The sequence below is a fragment of the Mizuhopecten yessoensis genome, unplaced genomic scaffold (genome assembly GCF_002113885.1).
Source record: "Mizuhopecten yessoensis strain PY_sf001 unplaced genomic scaffold, ASM211388v2 scaffold7837, whole genome shotgun sequence".
NCBI lineage: Eukaryota > Metazoa > Mollusca > Bivalvia > Pectinida > Pectinidae > Mizuhopecten > Mizuhopecten yessoensis.
In genome coordinates, this window is record NW_018407247.1 from 381,528 (window position 1) to 404,507 (window position 22,980).

Here is a 22,980-nt window from a genome sequence, read left to right on the forward strand (position 1 = left end):
GCTTAAACAGATGCTATCTCTGTCCAATACGTTGGAGTTATTCCAGTCAATCACAGTTTAGAACTTAAGCTGATGAAAACACGTTGTGATATACCACGAAATTAATATTTGTAACAACGACTATCGCCAAATCACCAATGCAGGTAGGGGATTGAGGTAGAGAATGTGGGAACTCCCTGCTTAATTGGGGATTTGATTTTAAAACACTCTGATTGAGGACAGGAAGGCGACCAAAATAAATCTGCAGCACCCATTGCAACATTTGGGATTTTTATATTTTCTCTCTCTGCCTAAGTATCTTTAGTTAGCTGTCACAAAGAGACATATACACAAAAACACTGTCTACCTTAGTTCGTATCGAAGCAAATCCACAGGCTGGTAACTATAGGTTAATATTTTGTAGAAAACGCTGACCTCAGACAACATACACCAGGTCAAGTGCATGTTGAATATCCTCGCTTTTTGTTACAGATATATAAGTCATCATACCTGCAGTGATGTCACATAACAATATACCACAGCCTCAACACACGGACAAAATATACCGCAGAGCCAACGCACAAAGACAAGACGATTTGTCACTATGACAATGTAGAGAGTATCGGGTAGATGACTACTAAAACATCGAAACCTTCTCTTTAAGGTGAGGTGAGGCGGTAGGAGCTGCGGATAGTTGTAGGCTAGGCGATTGGGTGTCAAAGAACGTGAGGCAGAGGCCCGGAGAGGACACGAGTCATAAGATTGTCTTCTTTCGTCACTTATGTTTCTATGTCAATTCTCAATTAATATACATAATCTTTATATTCACTGGTGTATGTTGATCCGGAGGTAATTTAAAATGAAAACATCTCAACAACACATCCTTGCTGGTACATTCATCTCATCAAGGATGCTCTTCTGACTAAAGAGTCTGAGGGATCCTCTTGTAGAGATGACAGCAATGAGGACTGATGACAATATTGTTTTCTTTTTGAATTATTTCTTCGTTCGAGACCATCAACAAACTTTTTAAAGAACAACCGAAGCTTGAAACATGTGTTCCCAATCGGAAAGATCGTACAGAGGAAGTTGTCCCTTCTCGTCTCCGTACTGGTTACACTTATCCTACTCATTCGTACCTTTTAAAACGAGAAGATCCACCTACATGCCACGCATGTGACACTCCATTTACAGTGGAACATTTTATTAGAATGTTCTGATTTCAGACACATTCGTGATACTTACTTTCGAGTCCTGGATATGAAAATCCCTTTCATTTCCGTGGACTCATCATTTAACTTTTTAAAAGACATCGGTCTACTTTATAGACTCTGAAGTCTTTTAACCCACAAATTTACCTCTTTGACGTTATCTATAGATAACATGTTCTATATTATGTATTCATCATCACTTTCACTTTTATCATTTTAACCCCTTTCATATTTTAATTATTTACACATACCCTGCTAATGCTTTTAAAATATTTAATTTTATCTGGTTTTATCTACGCTGCTCGCATCATGTTTAAAACAACAAAATCACCATGGCCCTAACTGATCATAGTTGTCTAGGAATCAGACCTTAACCCACATACAAGGACAATGGAACACTGTATTGTATGAGAATATAGTGTATCGGAAAAAATTGTCTGGTGGAAGAATTGTGATTAATTTTAGTACATGTACCTGCAATGTCCTACCGACAACTGATCATCTCCTAACAAAGAGGGAATACCATCACAGACGAACTATTAAGTACAAGGCCAGGGCGTGTTTTGTATTACAAGACTCAACTAATCTCTATTCATATTCCTTCCGTAGTGTTTTGCAATTCACTGGTTCTATTCAATGTGACAATTCAAAGATAGTAATATGTATAAATAGCCTTGGTGGGCTACTTTTTAAGAACAAAAAGATAACAAAAAATAAAATTAACACCACTTTCTTAATGCAGCTTTGCAGTAATTATCTCGAACTGCTATAGTTTTCATTAAAATATAACAGTGAACATGTATGGTTTTTTTTATGTTTCATTTTGATAACTAATTCAAATGAAGAATTAAAACCCACGACACAGTCCTGTTCCCTACTTAGTGGCACAGCGTCTTGAAGATTGATGAATTGCCAATGTTGCCCGTCAATAAACCTCCTGTGTGTGCTGTCTAGAATACTGAAAAGAATTTATCCACTGCCTTCTAATGAAGGACATTTTGGATACAATAAAGACGAAGGCAAATGTGATCATAAGCAAAGTACCTTTAAATATTAAAAGCACGTTTAATAAGTTTAGTTTGATAAAACAAATAAAATACATAAAAACCGATCTTTCTCTATGCAAAATGTTGACGAAACAGCGACCAGAAGTTTAAATTAAAGCTATAGAAAGTTAGTTGGATAATTGGTAATGCATTCTTAAAAGGAGAAAAGTTATCATTTCTAAAGTACACGAGTAAACAAAACCGAAGAATGGCGCGATGTACATGTCGTTCCGACAAACTTCTGGTTTTTAAAGTTAATAATGATAATAGATAAATGTATACCTATATCTCAACGAGGTTGATAAAAGAAATATAAGTTTTATGATAGCGTATCCTGAGTATTATTGAATACCATTATAATCCATTGGAAAAAAATCATTAAAATTGACTGGTGATGGATTATGCCTTTTGATGAACGCTGTACTTACTTTCTTAAAAAGACAATGCCTTTGACTATAAGATAATGTTTATTCTATCAACTAATATATTTACCAGTTCCATATGACAATGAATACGATAAACATGAGACCTTGCTACGTGTAAGATAGTGAGGCAAAAAAAAACAAAAAAATATCTGGTGACAAAATGAGATAAGAAGGCAAGGTCAACTGGTAAAACTGGTGACACGTCAAGGAAACAGCAAACAAGATGGTTTGGTTTTCTTTAACCATTATTATTTTATTGTCAACAAAGTTGATACAGGCGACACCTCCCGGTAACAGGGATGACCTCCAGGATCAAGAGATAACCGAACTTAAGAAGATGATGGTGTTACAGTCAGAGTTGATCCAATCACAGGCAGAGATGTTACAGGAGTATGGAAAACGAATAGGTATCAAAATTTAACCCAGCTATGATCACAAATCGTAAAAAAATGATTACATTTACAAATATGTCCATACAGAAATAGTTTATGAGTTTGGGTAAAGTTTTCCCCTGATTCACCATTCTTATTTATTTTTACCCGAAAATATTGTTTGAATACTACAACGGTTTTGGGCCTGTATTCAATATCCTTACAAAAATTGCTCCCAAACAAAAGTGTTCTCATTCGTTTATTTACATTTTTAAAATTAAGCTAACAATCACTACACTTTGAGTTAAACAAAATGTTTGCCCATGTACAACCTATATGATGTTGTGTTGTTTTTAATAAAACTTTATTTTTATTTTTTATGAAGCTGAATTACAAATGGATATTAGAAAAGAAATAAGAGATATAAATCAGAAAATACCACAGTCTCCTCTTTTTTTGGTGGACATCTTGCAATTTCCCTACAGTACAACAAGGTTGGCAATAACCAAGCTTTAGAGCAAGAACGGTTATTACATTTTCAACATAAAACGTAGATAATCTTTAATTTTTTCTCAATATTAACGTTTTCAACGTTCCCCCATCATTTTTTTCTGATACGGTTGTAAAATGGCTATACAAAAGTGTGGTAAATACATTGATGTTTTTGTCCTGTTGTGTTCACAATGATACATTCTTTATATTATTTTACTTGATAGCTTCACTGGAAAAAGAAAACAGTGACCTTGTCAAACGCACAGAGAAGTTTCACACCGCTAATGAAATAATGGAATCTAGACAAAGCCATCTGAAGCAAGTGGACTTGGACACCCGCCCTGAGGTGAATGTTCACGTCAATACCGGACAATCGATAGAAGAGATCGAGGATCAGGAGAACGGCCAACTTCAGTCACCAGGAAATCAAGGTGAGGTAGCAGTATACAGTAGAAATGGCCCGACTCTGATAAACAAGGCACATGTCGAGGAAATGCAAACACAGCGGATTTACCCTACACAACACATGCATACATGTATATATATTTGTAAACTGCATTACAATAACAATACATAGAAAGTACTGACAAGTGTATAAACCTCTTTTTTCTATGTATGTCACTTGTATGAAAAACATGGTTATCACATCAAAATTTAACAAAAAATGCCAAAAATTGCTATTTTTAACCCAAAATTTGACCCCCGCAACTAGTATTTTTTTTCCTAAGCTCTGTCTGAAATTAAATATTACCTACCTGGTTGCAGAATTAGCTGGGTCCCAGTAAAGTTGTAAAACCTTTTTTTTGCAATTTTGGTTCGTGGGCTGTTGTCAAAATTTCACCTCCTGTAAAGCTAGCTTTTCATGTGTACGTACCCTTTCGGATTATAGCCAAAATTTTATTCTCGAACCAAAAAAATCTTCTTTCTTTTATGCAAATGTGAAGAGCACATAGCCCACTTCATCAAGCTTATACCAATTTTAGTACAGTTTTATTTTTATCTTTTTTTTACATATCAATATACAGGGGTTAGCCATTTAACAAAAATATCACCCATGGCCACAACCCTCTACTGTATACTGCTACCTGAATTTGTAGATTCTAAAACTATTCTAGCTTCACCTGAAAGTAGATTTTTCGCCGATTATGATTAATTTACCCGAGTTCCATTGCAGTTATCATCCGATAACCTAAACTAAATAGAAAATTAATTCTTATATTTATAGCATTTTTCTGTAATATTACATAACAAGCATTCAATTCAAGCCCGATGTGTGATACAAATTGTACGGTTACGCTTCGCGCCAAGCTTCGAAGACTACTGTGACATGATACGACCAAACTAGGACTTATACGAACGAAATCGGCTGCATATCTTCAATATTAACATTAAATTGGTTTGTATGTCCGCTCTTAAACATGTAATCATAACTCATTAGCAATAATTCTTACTTCAAAGTTGCTCTATGCGGCTATTTTTAGCACAACTTGAAAAGTTGCGTAACTCGATGCCCTCGTACAATATTTCATTCGCACTCGTAAACTGTTATAATTAAATCATATCGGTGTCATTCCATTATAAGTTTATCTCAACAGTTATATATTTAATACCCAAAGGTGTCCTGTTCAATTCCGGAACACTATAAAATGGCACCAACAGCTCTTAGTTTTTGAACTCTCCTGTGCTTTTGTAGACGCTACGGCAACGGTTACTAGGCATAGTGTCTTCAAAACCACAAACACACAAGTTATTTTAAAATTTTGATTTTAACTTCAACCATTACAAAACCGAGTTTGCGTGCTGTGATCTCACTATAAGTATTTAGGCAGGCAAATGACATGTAGGTCATGTAAATTTATCGAATCCGTTCTGTGATTACCATTATCTACCGGCCTTATCGAGTGCAGTTGAAAATATTACGGCTAAATTGCCGTATATCGAACGTTATTGTCAAAATTAGATTTAATATCGTATTTCTGGGTATTGTTTACATTATGTCATCAGAGTAAACGTATGTAAATGAACACAAACACGTAAAAAACCCACAAAATCCAGTCGTACTCTCAGTCGGTGAAGTAATTAATCATCGGGCACTGTAAACAACGTGACGTCATCGGGAGGTATACATTTCAACAATCTATGTATATATTTTAACAATGTATCTTTTGCATGAATACACTGAATGAGTTGTACAAATCTGGTATCCCCGGTAATTCTGTTTACTTCCGAAAATAGCAATGGAAACCCCCGGGTTGTTAATTGACACATATGTACACGGTGTATGTATCACTACGCGCACGAGAATGACTGTCCTTATCGAATGATAATGACAATGACCTCAACAAAGGTTATTGAGTCAGTTAAATTTGAAACTGTAAATATTGAATGTTTAATTAATATAATTAGGTTTTATGTTGATCTGAATTCTATTAATGTCTGAATTGAAAGTTAGTTACGCTAGGCCTAACGAGCATTCCGCAAAAAGAACTGGTTATCTATTGTTGTTTTCTGATATGATTCGTGTAATTGATACACTAAAAATCGTTATACTCAATTTCTTCATAAAACATCAAATTCCAAGATTGCTCATCATGCAAAATAAAATATAAGTAAATTCGATTACCTATGTGCTTGTTGTACATTTACAGCTGACGGCAAACTACCGCGGATACGGAGAGTAGCTAATGTACCCGGCAGTGAGTGTTTATAGTTATTAGTACTATTTTATTAGTTAAGGTGGCAATTCCAAAACAACATAATTTCACAAAAGTCAAATAAGAAACAAGTAAACATGTTTTGGTTTCGGTTTTGGTTTAGTATTGTTTAACGTCCTATCAACAGCTAGGGTTATTAAAGGACGGCCACCCCTGTATGCAAGATTCATGCGTGTAGTGTATGCGTGTGTGTTTTGGAAGGCTGCGATATGTTCGTGTTTGTCTCCTTGTGATACCTGTAGCGCGGAACTGTTGCCGACTTTATAGTACTACCTCACTGAAACATACTGCCAAAGACACTCAGCAGGACACCCCACCCGGTTACATTATATTGACAAGAAGTGATCCAGTCGTCCCTCTCCTAAATTGCTTAGCGTTAAGCAGGAGTAGAAACTACCTTTTTTATAGACTCTGGTATGTCTCGTTCAGGGGACAGAACCAAAAGCCTTCTTCACAGGGGCGAACGCTCAAATAAAGGCCAAAAGTGAGGCATAGTCAAGGGAGACATTAGGAAGAAGAAAGTTGTTTAGAACGAAGAAAAATAACATCCCAAATCTAGTCGCCTCTTACGATCATGCAATGGGGGCAGCAGATACAATTCTTACGCTCTACCTGCAGGGACAAGTAAATATATAATGAAAGTTTGGGTAACAAGTAAACATGTAATGGAGGTTTGGTTTCTGTGTATAAGAACATATAATGAAAGTTAGGGTAACAAGTGAACATGTAATGGAGGTGTGGTGTATGTGTATAAGAACATATAATGAAAGATTTGGTAACAAGTAAACATGTAATGGAGGTTTGGTTTCTGTGTATAAGAACATATAATGAAAGATTTGGTAACAAGTGAACATGTAATGGAGGTGTGGAATCTGTGTATAAGAACAAACAATGAAAGTTTGGGTCACAAGTAAACATGTAATGTAGGTGTGGTTAGTTCGGGGGTAGGGTTCTGGTGATGGAACTAACGTTTTCAAATTAGTTTATGTTATTTTCACTTCTACTATCAAGGCTCATTTTTCGTTTGTTTTGTAAATATAAGAACATATAATGAAAGTTTTGGTAACAAGTGAGCATGTAATGGTTGTGTGGTATCTGTGTATAAGAAAATATAATGAAAGTTTGGGTAAGAAGTGAACATGTAATGGAGTTGTGGTGTATGTGTATAAGAACAGATAATGAAAGATTTGGTAACAAGTAAACATGTAAGAACATATAATGAAAATTTGGGTAACAAGTGAACATGTATGGAGGTGTGGTGGATGTGTATAAGAACATACAATGAAAGATTGGGTAACAAGTAAACATTTAATGGAGGTGTGGTTTCTGTGTATAAGAACATACAATGAAAGATTGGGTAACAAGTAAACATTTAATGGAGGTGTGGTTTCCGTGTATAAGAACATATAAGGAAAGTTTGGGTAACAATTAAACATGTAATGGAGGGGTGGTTTCTGTGTATAAGAACATACAATGAAAGATTGGGTAACAAGTAAACATTTAATGGAGGTGTGGTTTCCGTGTATAAGAACATATAATTTTATTATTTAAGGTGGCAATTCCAAAACAACATAATGTCACAGAAGTCAAATAAGAAACAAGTAAACATGTAATGTAGGTGTGGTTAGTTCGGGTGTAGTGTTCGTTTGGTATCTGTGTATAAGAAAATATAATGAAAGTTTGGGGAACAAGTGAACATGTAATGGATGTGTGGTATCTGTGTATAAGAAAATATAATGAAAGTTTGGCTAACAAGTGAACATGTAATGGGGGTGTGGTGTATGTGTATAAGAACAGATAATGAAAGATTTGGTAACAAGTAAACATGTAAGAACATATAATGAACGTTTGGGTAACAAGTAAACATGTCATGGAGGTGTGGTTTCTGTGTATAAGAACATACAATGAAAGATTGGGTAACAAGTAAACATTTAATGGAGGTGTGGTTTCTGTGTATAAGAACATAGAATTTTATTAGTTAAGGTGGCAATTCCAAAACAACATAATTTCACAAAATTCAAATAAGAAACAAGTAAACATGTAAGAACATATAATGAACGTTTGGGTAACAAGTAACCATGTAATGGAGGAGTGGTATCTGTGTATAAGAACATACAATGAAAGATTGGGTAACAAGTAAACATTTAATGGAGGTGTGGTTTCTGTGTATAAGAACATATAATGAACGTTTGGGTAACAAGTAAACATGTCATGGAGGTGTGGTTTCTGTGTATAAGAACATATAATGAAAATTTGGGTAACAAGTGAACATGTATGGAGGTGTGGTGGATGTGTATAAGAACATATAATGAAAGTTAGGGTAACAAGTGAACATGTATGGAGGTGTGGTGGATGTGTATAAGAACATATAAGGAAAGTTTGGGTAACAAGGGAACATGTAATGGAGGTGGGGTATCTGTGTATAAGAACATATAAGGAAAGTTTGGGTAACAAGTAACCATGTAATGGAGGAGTGGTATCTGTGTATAAGAAAATATAATGAAAGTTTGGATAACAAGTAAACATGTAATGGAGGCGTGGTATCTGTGTATAAGAAAATATAATGAAAGTTTGGGAAACAAGTAAACATGTAAGAACATATAATGAAAATTTGGGTAACAAGTGAACATGTAATGGGGGTGTGGTGTATGTGTATAAGAACATATAATTTTATTATTTAAGGTGGCAATTCCAAAACAACATAATTTCACAAAATTCAAATAAGAAACAAGTAAACATGTAATGTAGGTGTGGTTAGTTCGGGGGTAGGGTTCTGGTGATGGAACTAACGTTTTAAAATTAGTTTATGTTATTTTCACTTCTACTATCAAGGCTCATTTTTCGTTTGTTTTGTAAATTCTTTATTGGAAGTTGTGGTGTATGTGTATAAGAACATATAAGGAAAGTTTGGGTAACAAGTTAACATGTAATGGAGGTGTGATTTCTGTGTATAAGAACATATAAGGAAAGTTTGGGTAACAATTAAACATGTAATGGAGGTTTGGTGTATGTGTATAAGAACAGATAATGAAAGATTTGGTAACAAGCAAACATGTAATGGAGGTGTGGAATCTGTGTATAAGAACATATAATTTTATTATTTAAGGTGGCAATTCCAAAACAACATAATGTCACAGAAGTCAAATAAGAAACAAGTAAACATGTAAGAACATATAATGAACGTTTGGGTAACAAGTAAACATGTAATGTAGGTGTGGTTAGTTCGGGGGTAGGGTTCTGGTGATGGAACTAACGTTTTAAAATTAGTTTATGTTATTTTCACTTCTACTATCAAGGCTCATTTTTCGTTTGTTTTGTAAATATAAGAACATATAATGAAAGGTTGGGTAACAAGTAAACATGTCATGGAGGTGTGGTTTCTGTGTATAAGAACATATAAGGAAAGTTTGGGTAACAATTAAACATGTAATGGAGGCGTGGTATCTGTGTATAAGAAAATATAATGAAAGTTTGGCTAACAAGTGAACATGTATGGAGGTGTGGTGGATGTGTATAAGAACATATAATTTTATTATTTAAGGTGGCAATTCCAAAACAACATAATGTCACAGAAGTCAAATAAGAAACAAGTAAACATGTAAGAACATATAATGAAAATTTGGGTAACAAGTGAACATGTATGGAGGTGTGGTGGATGTGTATAAGAACATACAATGAAAGATTGGGTAACAAGTAAACATGTAATGTAGGTGTGGTTAGTTCGGGTGTAGTGTTCTGGTGATGGTACTAACGTTTTCAAATTAGTTTATGTTATTTTCACTTCTACTATCAAGGCTCATTTTTCGTTTGTTTTGTAAATTCTTTATTGGAAGTTGTGGTGTATGTGTATAAGAACAGATAATGAAAGATTTGGTAACAAGCAAACATGTAATGGAGGTTTGGTATCTGTGTATAAGAAAATATAATGAAAGTTTGGCTAACAAGTGAACATGTAATGGAGGAGTGGTATCTGTGTATAAGAAAATATAATGAAAGTTTGGCTAACAAGTGAACATGTATGGAGGTGTGGTGGATGTGTATAAGAACATATAATTTTATTATTTAAGGTGGCAATTCCAAAACAACATAATTTCACAAAATTCAAATAAGAAACAAGTAAACATGTAATGTAGGTGTGGTTAGTTCGGGGGTAGGGTTCTGGTGATGGAACTAACGTTTTCAAATTAGTTTATGTTATTTTCACTTCTACTATCAAGGCTCATTTTTCGTTTGTTTTGTAAATTCTTTATTGGAAGTTGTGGTGTATGTGTATAAGAACAGATAATGAAAGATTTGGTAACAAGTGAACATGTAATGGATGTGTGGTATCTGTGTATAAGAAAATATAATGAAAGTTTGGGAAACAAGTAAACATGTAATGTAGGTGTGGTTAGTTCGGGTGTAGTGTTCGTTTGGTATCTGTGTATAATAACATATAATGAAAGTTTTGGTAACAAGTGAGCATGTAATGGATGTGTGGTATCTGTGTATAAGAACATACAATGAAAGATTGGGTAACAAGTAAACATGTAAGAACATATAATGAAAGTTTGGGTAACAAGTAAACATGTAATGGAGGTGTGGTTAGTTCGGGTGTAGTGTTCTGGTGATGGAACTAACGTTTTCAAATTAGTTTATGTTATTTTCACTTCTACTATCAAGGCTCATTTTTCGTTTGTTTTGTAAATTCTTTATTGGAAGAGAAAATACTTAACTGCATTATGTTATTTTTAATGAATAAGATTTACAATGTCCATGATTGGAATAAAAAAGTGCATGTCAAACAAATTTCGTGTTCGTTACGTTTACGGTATATGTATCATACTCAAACTGATAACTATATTTCAGATAATCTCATTGCTGTTGGATTTTACAGTAGACTGGTGTCCCCACACCCTTTGCTACTAGGACAACAACAAACTATTGAGTTTGACGACGTTGTAATAAACGTCGGGAACGGATACGACTACCGACACGGACACTTCACGGCTCCTGTCGCCGGGCTGTACTCATTCTGTTCTACCGTACTATTTATTACGTCTAATGACCACCGTATGCATCTCACCATTGTTAAAAACGGAGTTTTTGTTGGATACTTGTATTCTCGTAACACGTATGTTGAAGGCACCAGAACGGTTGTGCTACCATTAGCTGTAGGAGATATGGTGTGGGTAAGAAACAACGTTAACAGTTCGCCCTCAATCCATGGTTTAGGTTATAGCACCTTTTCCGGATTTCTCATCACACTTTCAGCCAGGGCAGTTAGATCTTATGTTTTTGTGTTACTTAATTCAGTATCATCCAATTACGAATATACTGAATAAAAGCTCTTAAAATAAAACAAAATGTGTCCTGCCATTTTTTAGCATTTATCAAAATTAGCCGGTGATGAATCATGAACTACTTCGAAAAGACGACGCGTTTACAATCTTTAGTTAATGTATTACTTATAGTTTAGTATGGTTGTGATTCGAAGCCCTTTTCTATTTTGTAAATATTTTGATTTTATAGCTAATTGTTATAGCTATACTTTTATTTCACTTACTGATGTTCATTCTTATCCAGCAGACAAATTGTTAGCGCATCCAACCCGTTTAAACTGCTTAAGAACAATGTCAACATGTAACATGAACTACGAGACATCCGCTTATATAGAAACATGTTGTTCTGATCATACTTCAGCAACATAAATGCTGTGGTCTTTCAAGTACGTTACTTACCGATCCGGCTTATCTGACTCGGGGAGGATTTAAAACTTCACTCGCCCATTTGTCAGAAAAAGAGCAGTTTTGTTCTCTTTATCAACTATGATGACAGTTAGAAAATTGGGAACGAATTTTATGTAAGAGTACCAAACGATCTCAAGGTCATCATCCTAGGTGACTATGACAGACTACATATAAAATATAACTAGTCCGTACAACTGAAAGAGCTCTCAGTCCCCACGGTGTCAGTGCCACACATCATAGGTTACTATTACAGACTACATATAAAATACAACTAGTCCGTACAACTGAGAACTCTCAGTCCCCACGGTATCAAGGCCACACATGAAAGGTAACTATAACAGACATAATCGCTCCCTATAAGATGGTGAGGCACATACGTCAATTTATAATTGTTATTTTTCTTAACTTGTTAATGAGTTCAGAAGCCAAGGTCAACTGGTAAAACTGGTGACACGTCAAGGAAACACGAAACAAGATGTTTGGGTTTCTTTGGCCATTATTGTTTTACTGTCAACAAAGTTGATACAGGCGATACCTCCCGGTAACAGGGACGACCTCCAGGATCAAGGGATAACCGAAATAAAGAAGATGATGGTGTTACAGTCAGAGTTGCAGGAGTATGAAAAACGAATAGGTATATTACCTTTGCTATGATCACAAACCGTAACAAAATGATCACATTTACATATATGCTAAGAAAGAAATGTGTTTTGGATTTAGATAAAGTTGAACACATTAAAAATCACAAATTTTCGTTTTCTTTTCCCCCTGATTAACATTTGTTGAATGCTACAACGGTTTGGGGTCTGTATTCAATATCCTTACAAAAATTGCCCTCAAACGAAAGTGCTCTCATTCATTTATTTACATTTTGAAATTAAGCTAACAATCACTACACTTTGAGTAAAACAAATTGTTTGCCCATGTACAACGAATATCATGTTGTGCTTACACAGTTGTTTTTAGTAAAGCATTTTATTTCTTATGAAGCTGAATTACGCAAGGGTATCAAAAAGAAATAAGATTAATAAATCAGAAAACACCACAGTTTCCTTTTATCCTGGTGAACATTTTGCCATTTCCCTACAGTACGACAAGAATTGGCAATAAGCAAGCCATAGAGCAAGCACGGTTACTATATTTTCAAGATAACGCGTAGATAATCATTACTTTTTCTTAATATTAACGTCCCAATGTTTCCCCTTCAATTTTTCTGATACGGTTATAAAATGGCAATACAATTGTGTTGTAAATACTTAAGCATTGAACTGTTTTTGTATGGTATTTATGATCTATTTGAATTACACAGTTTTGCAAGCAAACAACAAAATGCGCGCTAGCGCATTATGATTTGTTTGCTTCGTTTTCTCTGCCTCTTATGTTCTTTTTTAACTTATAATTTATATTTAAAATTAAAAATGCCCGCCTTATCGACAGTCCACACAATTTCTTTCAATAGTTTGAACAGCGTATTGTCGCGTGCTGATTGGCAAACAAAATAGTACTTTGAAATTTTAACAAACACTTCAATTTTATTCCACAATTCAGTATCAATACAATTGCGTATGATATGTCTATAGGGTGATTTAAGTTTATCAATAGAACTCTGAGCTGAAAGTTAGATTTGAAATTGTTTCGGTTTTTCCCCGGAATAAATTTCGCGCATGGACAAATACAGTTAACACCGTAAATCCGACCTTGCCTTCCACGAGGGAGTTATTTTTGGAAGTTAATTCGAACTTTTCTCTTTGCTCATTTTGTGAAGAATCCAGGCGTGAATTTATTTGTTGATTGTATGGGAACCTGACAACAGTCGGTAGATTCTATAACAGACTCGTTATTTGACATGTCGTCAGAAACTGAGGAACCGTGGATGCGTGAACTGATATCGTTTGAAGTGAGTGATCTTGCGACGGAGCACAGGTTCGTTACAAATGTCTGAAATGTTTATGTGTGCTGTGACTCATATCAGTAAGTCTATAACATATGTGTCAGTAGGTCTATAGAATATGTGTATTTCAGACAGTTGTAACGAACCCCTGTTGCTCAGTGCAGTGTAACAGACGATATTTCTGATAAATTGCATGAGCCTTAAAATTGTTTCCATTGCCGGCATTGGTGGTTTCAACCGATGTGCATTTTGTACGATATTGCAGGCCTTGGTCTTGTTTTCGTTAAAATAAAAGTGGGTTTTAATTTATTTTTTATTTTGCACATAAAATTACAATGACATTGTCAAATCTCACAATGCCCAGCGATATTTCAGCAGCCGTCATGTTTATTTAAATTTGATATTGTAGTTCCGGTCATTGTTGTATTAATACGCTAAGAATTGTGTATCGTGATGCATGGTAATTAAAGTCCCATCAACAACACAGCTTTCAAAGAGGCTATATAGTGACAATGCCATGCAAATGTAAATATATTGATTTGATGTTGGTTTTTGTCCTATTGCGTTCACAATGAGAAAAACATTTTCTATTCATTTACTTGATAGCCTCACTGGAAAAAAAACAATGACCTTGTCAAGCTCACAGAGAAATTCCAAACTGTTAATGAAGTAATGGAATCTAGACAAAGCCATCTGAAGCAATTAGACTTGGACACCCGCCCTGAGGAGGATGTACAAGTCACCACCGGGCAATCGACAGTAGAGATTTTGTATTGATTTGATTTCCTTTAATTGCTGAATTGAAAGTTAGTTACGGTAGGCCTAATGAGCATTGCCGCAAAACGAACTGGTTATCTATTTATTTATTTTTATATATAATTCGTGTTATTGATACACCAGAAATCTTAATACTCAATTTCTACATAAAACGTCACATTCCTAGATTGTTCGTCATGCAAAACATAAAATGTACTAAGCAAATTCGATTAACTACGTACTTGTTGTACGTTTACAGCTGACGGCAAACTACCGCGGATTCGGAGAGTAGCTAATGTACCCGGAAGTGAGTGTTTATAGTTTGGCAACATTTATTAGTAATATTTTATAAGTTAAGGTGACAATTCCAAAACAACACAGTTTCACAAAAGTCACATAAGAAACAAGTAAATATGTAAGGGGGATTCGGTTTATATTTATTAGAACATATAAAGAAAGTTTGGGTTACAAGTGAACATGTAATGGCGATTTGGTTTAAGTTTTTTAGAACATATAATGAAAGTTTGGGTCTAGTGATCTGGTGATGAAATTAACGTTATGGTGTTTTTTGACATCAACTACCAAGGCTCAGTTTCTGTTTGTTTGGTAAAATTATTTGTTGAAAGGAAAATACTTAACTGCATTATTCTTTTTTTCCATAAATAAGATTTACAATGTCCACGATTGGAAGAAAAAAATTACATGTCAAAATGTTTCGTGGTCCTTACGTTTAAGGCATGTGTATCAGACTCAAACTGAGTACTTAATTTCAGATACTCAAACTGCTGTTGGATTTTACTGTAGATTTGAGTCCCCAAACCATTTGAAACTTGGACAACATCAGGCCGTTGAGTTTGACGACGTTGTAAAGAACATCGGGAACGGATACGACTCCCGACACGGACACATCACGGCTCCTGTCGCCGGGCTGTACTCATTCACCTCTACCGTACTATTTGTAAGTTCCAGCAACCATCATATGCAGCTTAATATAGTAAAAAACGGAGTAGACATTGGACATTTGTTTTCTTATTCGGCGTATGATAAAGGTACCAGGACGGTTGTGCTTCAATTATCTGTTGGAGACATGGTCTGGGTCAGAAACCATGACAATAACTCGCCTGAAATTCATGGTTTGGGCTATACCACGTTTTCTGGATTCCTCATCACACCTCTTGGTCAGAGTTTGTAGTGTAGCACTAAAGTTTGTATAAACCAATCATATACTGAATAAAAGGTGTGGAATACGAACAATGCGTGTTCCGCATGATTTCTATTAAAATGATAACTCACAGTAAGGTTTGGCTTGGCTCTTGTTTTGATTTGTTTAACGTCCTATTAACAGCTGAGGTCATTTAAGGTTGTGCCTCTTTGATTGTTATGTATGTGTCCTTCTGTTTATGCGTGCTGGAGGCAGAATATATTATGAAAAGTTCTTATTACACAACCAATAATTATTTCTATGTGACATTTCGATGACTAGTACGGTATGTACTCTGTCACCTTCAACAGACAAATGACCAGTGAAGCGCATGCACACAAAGGTGTAAAATGTGTACGAGTTGTCCACAAAATCGATGTCGATTCGGCTACCCGGTAATGGACAATAGTTGCTATATTTGTACCGAAATGACTCGATTCAGCTTCGCTTTGTTTAATACTTGGTCAAAGATGTGCGAGAGTCTACGAGTCCCCTCATCTCGTTTTAAAACTGGCCCCCTGCGGCGTATCTAGATATCTTCCTTTATCTGACGCTTAAACAGATGCTATCTCTGTCCAATACGTTGGAGTTATTCCAGTCAATCACAGTTTAGAACTTAAGCTGATGAAAACACGTTGTGATATACCACGAAATTGATATTTGTTACAACGACTATCGCCAATGCAGGTAGGGGGTTGAGAAAAGAATAACTTGCTGTTACCCACTGCTTGTTGTAAGAGGTAGAGAATGTGGGAACTCCCTGCTTAATTGAGGATTTGATTTTAAAACACTCTGATTGGGGACAGGAAGGCGACCAAATAAATCTGCAGCACCCATTGCAACATTTGGGATTTTTATATTTTCTCTCTCTGCCTAAGTATCTTTAGTTAGCTGTCACAAAGAGACATATACACAAAAACACTGTCTACCTTAGTTTGTATCGAAGCAAATCCACAGGCAGGTAACTATAGGTTAATATTTTGTAGAAAACGCTGACCTCAGACAACATACACCAGGTCAAGTGCATGTTGAATATTCTCGCTTTTTGTTACAGATAGATAAGTCATCATACCTGCAGTGATGTCAAATAACAATATACCACAGCCTCAACACACGGACAAAATATACCACAGAGCCAACGCACAAAGACAAGACGATTTGTCACTATGACAACGTAGAGAGTATCGGGTAGATGACTACTAAAACATCGAAACCTTTTCTTTAAGGTGAGGTGAGGCGGTGGGAGCTGCGGATAGTTGTAGGCTAGGCGATTGGGTGTCAAAGAACGTGAGGCAGAGGCCCGGAGAGGACACGAGTCATAAGATTGTCTTCTTTCGTCACTTATGTTTCTATGTCAATTCTCAATAAATATACATAATTTTTATATTCACTGGTGTATGTTGATCCGGAGGTAATTAAAATGAAAACATCTCAACAACACATCCTTGCTGGTACATTAATCTCATTAAGGATGCTCTTCTGACTAAAGAGTCTGAGGGATCCTCTTGTAGAGATGACAGCAATGAGGACTGATGACAATATTGTTTTCTTTTTGAATTATTTCTTTGTTCGAGACCAGCAACAAACTTTTTTGAGTACAACCGAAGCTTAAAACATGTGTTCCCAATCGGAAAGATCGTACAGAGGAAGTTGTCCTCTCTCGTCTCCGTACTGGTTACACTTATCCTACTCATTCGTACCTTTTAAAACGAGAAGATCCACCTAAATGCCACGCATGTGACACTCCCTTTACAGTGGAACATTTTGTTAGAATGTTCTGATTTCGGACACATTCGTGATACTTACTTTCGAGTCCTGGATATGAAAATCCCTTTCATTTCCGTGGACTCTAAGGCATCATTTAACTTTTTAAAAGACATCGGTCTACTTTATATACTCTGAAGTTTTTTAACCCACATTTCCCTCTTTGACGTTATCTATAGATAACATGTTCTATATTATGTATTCATCATCTCTTTCACTTTTATCATTTTAACCCCTTTCATATTTTAATTATTTACACAACCCTGCTAATGCTTTTAAACTATTCATTTATATCTGATTTTATCTACGCTACTTGCTTCATGTTTGTTTAAAAGATAAAATCACCATGGCCCTAAATGATCATAGTTGTCTAGGAATCAGACCTTAACCCACATACAAGGACAATGGAACACTGTATTGTATGAGAATATAGTGTATCGGAAAAAAATTGTCTGGTGGAAGAATTGTGATTAATTTTAGTACATGTACCTGCAGTGTCCTACCAACAATTGATCATCTCCTAACAAACAGGGAATACCATCAGAGACGAACTATTAAGTACAAGACCAGGGCGTGTTTTGTATTACAAGACTCAACTAATCTCTATTCGTATTCCTTCCGTAGTGTTTTGCAATTCACTGGTTCTATTCGATGTGACAAATCAAAGAGACGATAGCAATATGTATAAATAGCCTCGGTGAGCTACTCTTTAAGGACAAAAATATAATAAAAAATGAAATGAACACCACTTTCTTAATGCAGCTTTGCAGTAATTATCTCGAACTGCTATAGTTTTCATTAAAATATAACAGTGAACATGTATGGTTTTTTTTATGTTTCATTTTGATAACTAATTCAAATGAAGAATTAAAACCAACGACACAGTCCTGTTCCCTACCTAGTGGCACAGCGTCTTGAAGATTGATGCATTGCCAATGTTGCCCGTCAATAAACCTCCTGTGTGTACTGTCTAGAATACGGAAAAGAATGTATCCACTGCCTTCTAATGAAAGACATTTGGATACAATAAAGACGAAGGCAAATGTGATCATAAGCAAAGTACCTTTAATTCTTAATAGCACGTTAAATAAGTTTAGATTGATAAAACAAATAAAATACATAAAAACCGATCTTTCTCTATGCAAAATGTTGACGAAACAGCGACCAGAAGTTTAAAGCTATAGAAAGCTATAGAAAGTTTGTCGGATAATTGGTAATGCATTCTTAAAAGGAGAAGAGTTATCATTTCTAAAGTACACGAGTAAACAATAACGAAGAATGGCGTGATGTACATGTCGGTCCGACATATTTCTGGTTTTTAAAGTTAACAATAATAATAAATAAATGTATACCTATATCTCAATGAGGTTGATAAAAGAAATCTAAGTTTTATGATAGCGTATCCTGTGTATTACTACCATTGTACTCCATTGAAAAATATCATTAAAATTTACTGGTGATGGATTATGCTTTTCAATGAACGCTGTACTTACTTTTTTAAAGAGACAATGCCTTTGACTATAACATGTTAAAGTGTTTATTCTATCAACTAATATCTATACCGATCCATATGACATTGAATACGATAAACATGAAGCCTTCCTACGTGTAAGATAGTGACAAAACATTTTCTGGTGACAAAATGATTTTATCTACGGTTCTCGCATCATGTTTGTTAAATAAAATAAATCACCACGGCCCTAAATCACCATAGTTGTCGATGGGCCATTCAAAAAGAAAACAACAACAAAAACACATTAGAATCGTAAGGAATATTATACTTCTGTTATAATGCAGATATATATTACAAATGTTTTTTCTACTGATATTTATTGTTATTTTATATATTGAACTTGACCACATGTCCTGGAATCAGAACTTAACTCACACAAGACAATATATCAGTGCATTGTATGAGAATACAGAGTATCGGAAAAAATTGCCTAGTGAAGGAATTCAGAGTGATTTTAGTACCTGCAATGTCCTAACGTCAATTGCTCTTCTCATAACAAACAGAGAATATCATCAGAGACGAACTATTGAATACAAGGCCAGGGCATGTTCTGTTGTACAAGACTCAACTAATCTCTATACATCTTCCTTCCGTGGTGTTTTTCATTTCACTGGTTCTAATCAATGTGACAAATCAAAGAGACGATAGCAATATGTATAAATAGTATTGGTGGGCTACCCTTTTTAGACCAAAAATATAACAAAACATAAAATTAACTCTTTTTTATTAATGCAGCTTTGCAGTAATTAATTCGAACTGCTATACATTTCGTTATAATATATAAGTGAACATGTGTTGATTTTATGATTCATTTGAATAAAATTCAAATGCAGATTTACTAACCCGTGACACAGTCCTTTTCCCTTTTTAGTGGCCTATATTCTTGCCGAATGAGGAATTGAGGTATACCTTTGTATGTAAACGAGGTCGATATAGACATAAATGTGTTTTGACCTTTACCCAATACCATTATATTTCATTGGACAAATTCATTAATTTTTACTAGTGATGGATTATGCCTCTTAATGGACGCTGTACTTATTTTTTGGGTATGGTTATGGTTTAAATTATATTAGTTCGGTGGTTTATATTTCTATAAACTAATAAACATACAAGTTCCATATGACATTGAATACGATTTAAACGAAACCTTGCTACGTGTAATATAGTGAGACACAAACGCCACTTTTTTCTGGTGACAAAATGAGATAAGAAGGCAATGTCAACTGATAAAACTGGTGACACGTCAAGGAAACAGCAAACAAGATGGTTGTGTTTTCTTTAACCATTATTATTTTACTGTCAACAAAGTTGATACAGGCGACACCTCCCGGTAACAGGGATGACCTCCAGGATCAAGAGATTACCGAACTTAAGAAGATGATGACGTTACAGTCAGAGTTGATCCAATCACAGACAGAGACGTTACAGGAGTATCGAAAACGGATAGGTATCAACATTTACCTCAGCGTTGATCTAAATTGTTAAGAATTGATTTCATTTAAAAACATGCAAAGAAGGAAATATTTTATGGACTAAGATTAACCCAAACACGTTAAAACACCGATTTTCGTATTCTTTTTCCCTTGATTCACCATTTCTATTCTGTTAATTTTTCATTTTTTTACCCGAATATATTTTTTGAATAGTGCAGCGGTTAAAATCCACGATTCAATATCCTTACAAAACTTGTTCTCATACGAAAGTGCCCCATTCATTCATTCTCATTCATTTATTTACATATGTAAATTTAAGCTAACACTCACTTCACCATGATTAAACAAATACATGTAGTTAGGGCTTTATACAATGTATAACATGTTCTGCTTATACACTGTTGTTTTTAGTAAAACATTTTGTTATTTCTTATAAAACTGAATTACACAAGGATATAGGAAAAAAAATAAGATAAGATATTTGATAGATATTTTTGTTTAACATCCAGACTTTAAATTGATAAGGAATTCAGCAAGAAGAATTTCAAAACCTTTTTTCAATGCATTTGTCCTGTTACTATCATTTCAAATTATATATGCCACAGTCTCCTCTTCTTCAGTCACACATCTTTATATTTACCTACAGCACAACAAGATTGGTTTGGTTTGGTTTAGTATTGTTCAACGTCCTATCAACAGCTATGGTCATTGAAGGACGACCTCCCTTTTGTGCAAGATGCATGCGTGAAGTGTATGCGTGTGTGTTTTGGGAGGCTGCGATAGTGCGGAACTGATGCCGACTTTATAGTGCTACCTCACTGAATAAACATACTGCCAAAGACACCCAGCAGCACATCCCTTACGGTCACAGTATAATGACAACGGGCGAACCAGTCGTCCCGCTCTTAAACTGCTGAGCGTTAATCAGGAGCAGAAACTACCATTTACACAGATTCTGGTATGTCTCGGCAAGGGGACATAACCCAAAACCTTCCTCATAAGGGCGAGGCCAAAAGTTAGGCGTTGTCAAGGGAGACATTACGAAGAAGAAATTGTTTAAAAAGAAGAGAAAAGATAAGATCCCAAATTTACTGGCCTCTTACGATCATGCAATGGGGCAGCAGGTACAATTCTTACGCTCTGCCTGCAGGGACGCACAACAAGAATTGGCAATAACCAATGTAGATTAAATTTACTTTTTTCACAACATTTATATCCAACATTCCTCTTTTAAAGGACGTTTTCATTAGATATTTCCTGGCAAGGCTGTAAAATGGCAATACCATAGTGTGGTAAATACATTGATTTTATGGTGTGTTTTTTCCTATTATGTTTACAATGATGCATTCTTTTTATTATTTTACTTGATAGCTTCGTTGGAAAAAGAAAACAATGACCTTCTCAAACAAACAGAGAAGTTGCACACCGGTAATGAAGTAATGGAATCTAGGCTAAGCCATCTGAAACAAGTGGACTAGGGCACCCGCCCTCAGGAGGATGTTAACGTCACCACCGGGCAATCGACAGAAGAGATCGAAGACTAGGAGAACGGTCAACCTCAGTCAACAGGAAATCAAGGTGAAGCTGTTCGCCAAGGTAGATACTCAAACTATTATAGCTCCACCTGAAAGTAGATTGTTATTGATGGATTAACTTTCTATTTAGTTAAAGTTATCGGGTGATAACTGCAATGGAACTCGGGTAAATTGAATAATTGGCGAAGCCGACTATGATTAATTTACCCGAGCTCCATTGTAGTTATCATCCGATAGCCTAAACTAAATAGAAAATTAATCCGTATTGGTATAGAACTTTTCTTTAATATTACATAAAACGCGTTCTTTTAACCGGAATATATCCTGCGGGAGGATGTGTGATACAAATTGTACGGTTACGCTTCCCGCCTGCTTCGAAGGCCACTGTGACATGATACGACCAAACTAGGACTTATACGAACGAAATCGGCAGCATATCTTCAACATAAACATCACATTGGTTTGTATGTCCACTCTTAAACATGTAATCATAACTTATTAGCAATAATTCTTACTTCAAAGTTGCTCTATGCGGCTATTTTTAGCACAACTTGAAAAGTTGTTTAACTCGATGCACTCGTACAATATTTCACTCGCACTCGTAAACTATTATAATTAAATCATATCGTTGTCATTCCATTATAAGTTTATCTCAACAGTTATATTTAATACCGAAAGGTGTCCTGTTTAATTCCGGAACACTATAAAATGGCACCAACGGCTCTTAGTTTTTGAACTGTCCTGTGTTTTTGTAGACGCTACGGCAACGGTTACTAGGCATAGGGCCTACAAAATCACAAACACACGAAGTTATTTTGAAATTTTGATTTTAACTTCAATTATTACAAAACCCAGTTCGTGTGCTGTAATCATACTATCAGTATTTAGGCAGGCAAATGACATGTAGGTCATGTAAA

At 35.2% G+C, this 22,980-nt stretch overlaps 1 protein-coding gene across 1 annotated transcript in view; it reads left to right on the plus strand.

The window, feature by feature from the left end:
* The first annotated feature begins 2,839 nt into the window (after positions 1 to 2,839).
* Positions 2,840 to 22,980, plus strand: part of LOC110454436 (complement C1q tumor necrosis factor-related protein 6-like) — a 23,691-nt gene continuing 3,550 nt past the window's right edge. Inside the window, exons 1-2 of the mRNA XM_021503930.1 lie at positions 2,840 to 3,068; positions 3,749 to 3,955. Of these exons, the coding sequence (XP_021359605.1) occupies positions 2,885 to 3,068; positions 3,749 to 3,955 (391 nt within the window). The 5' untranslated portion in view covers positions 2,840 to 2,884. The remainder of the gene's footprint in view (positions 3,069 to 3,748; positions 3,956 to 22,980) is intronic.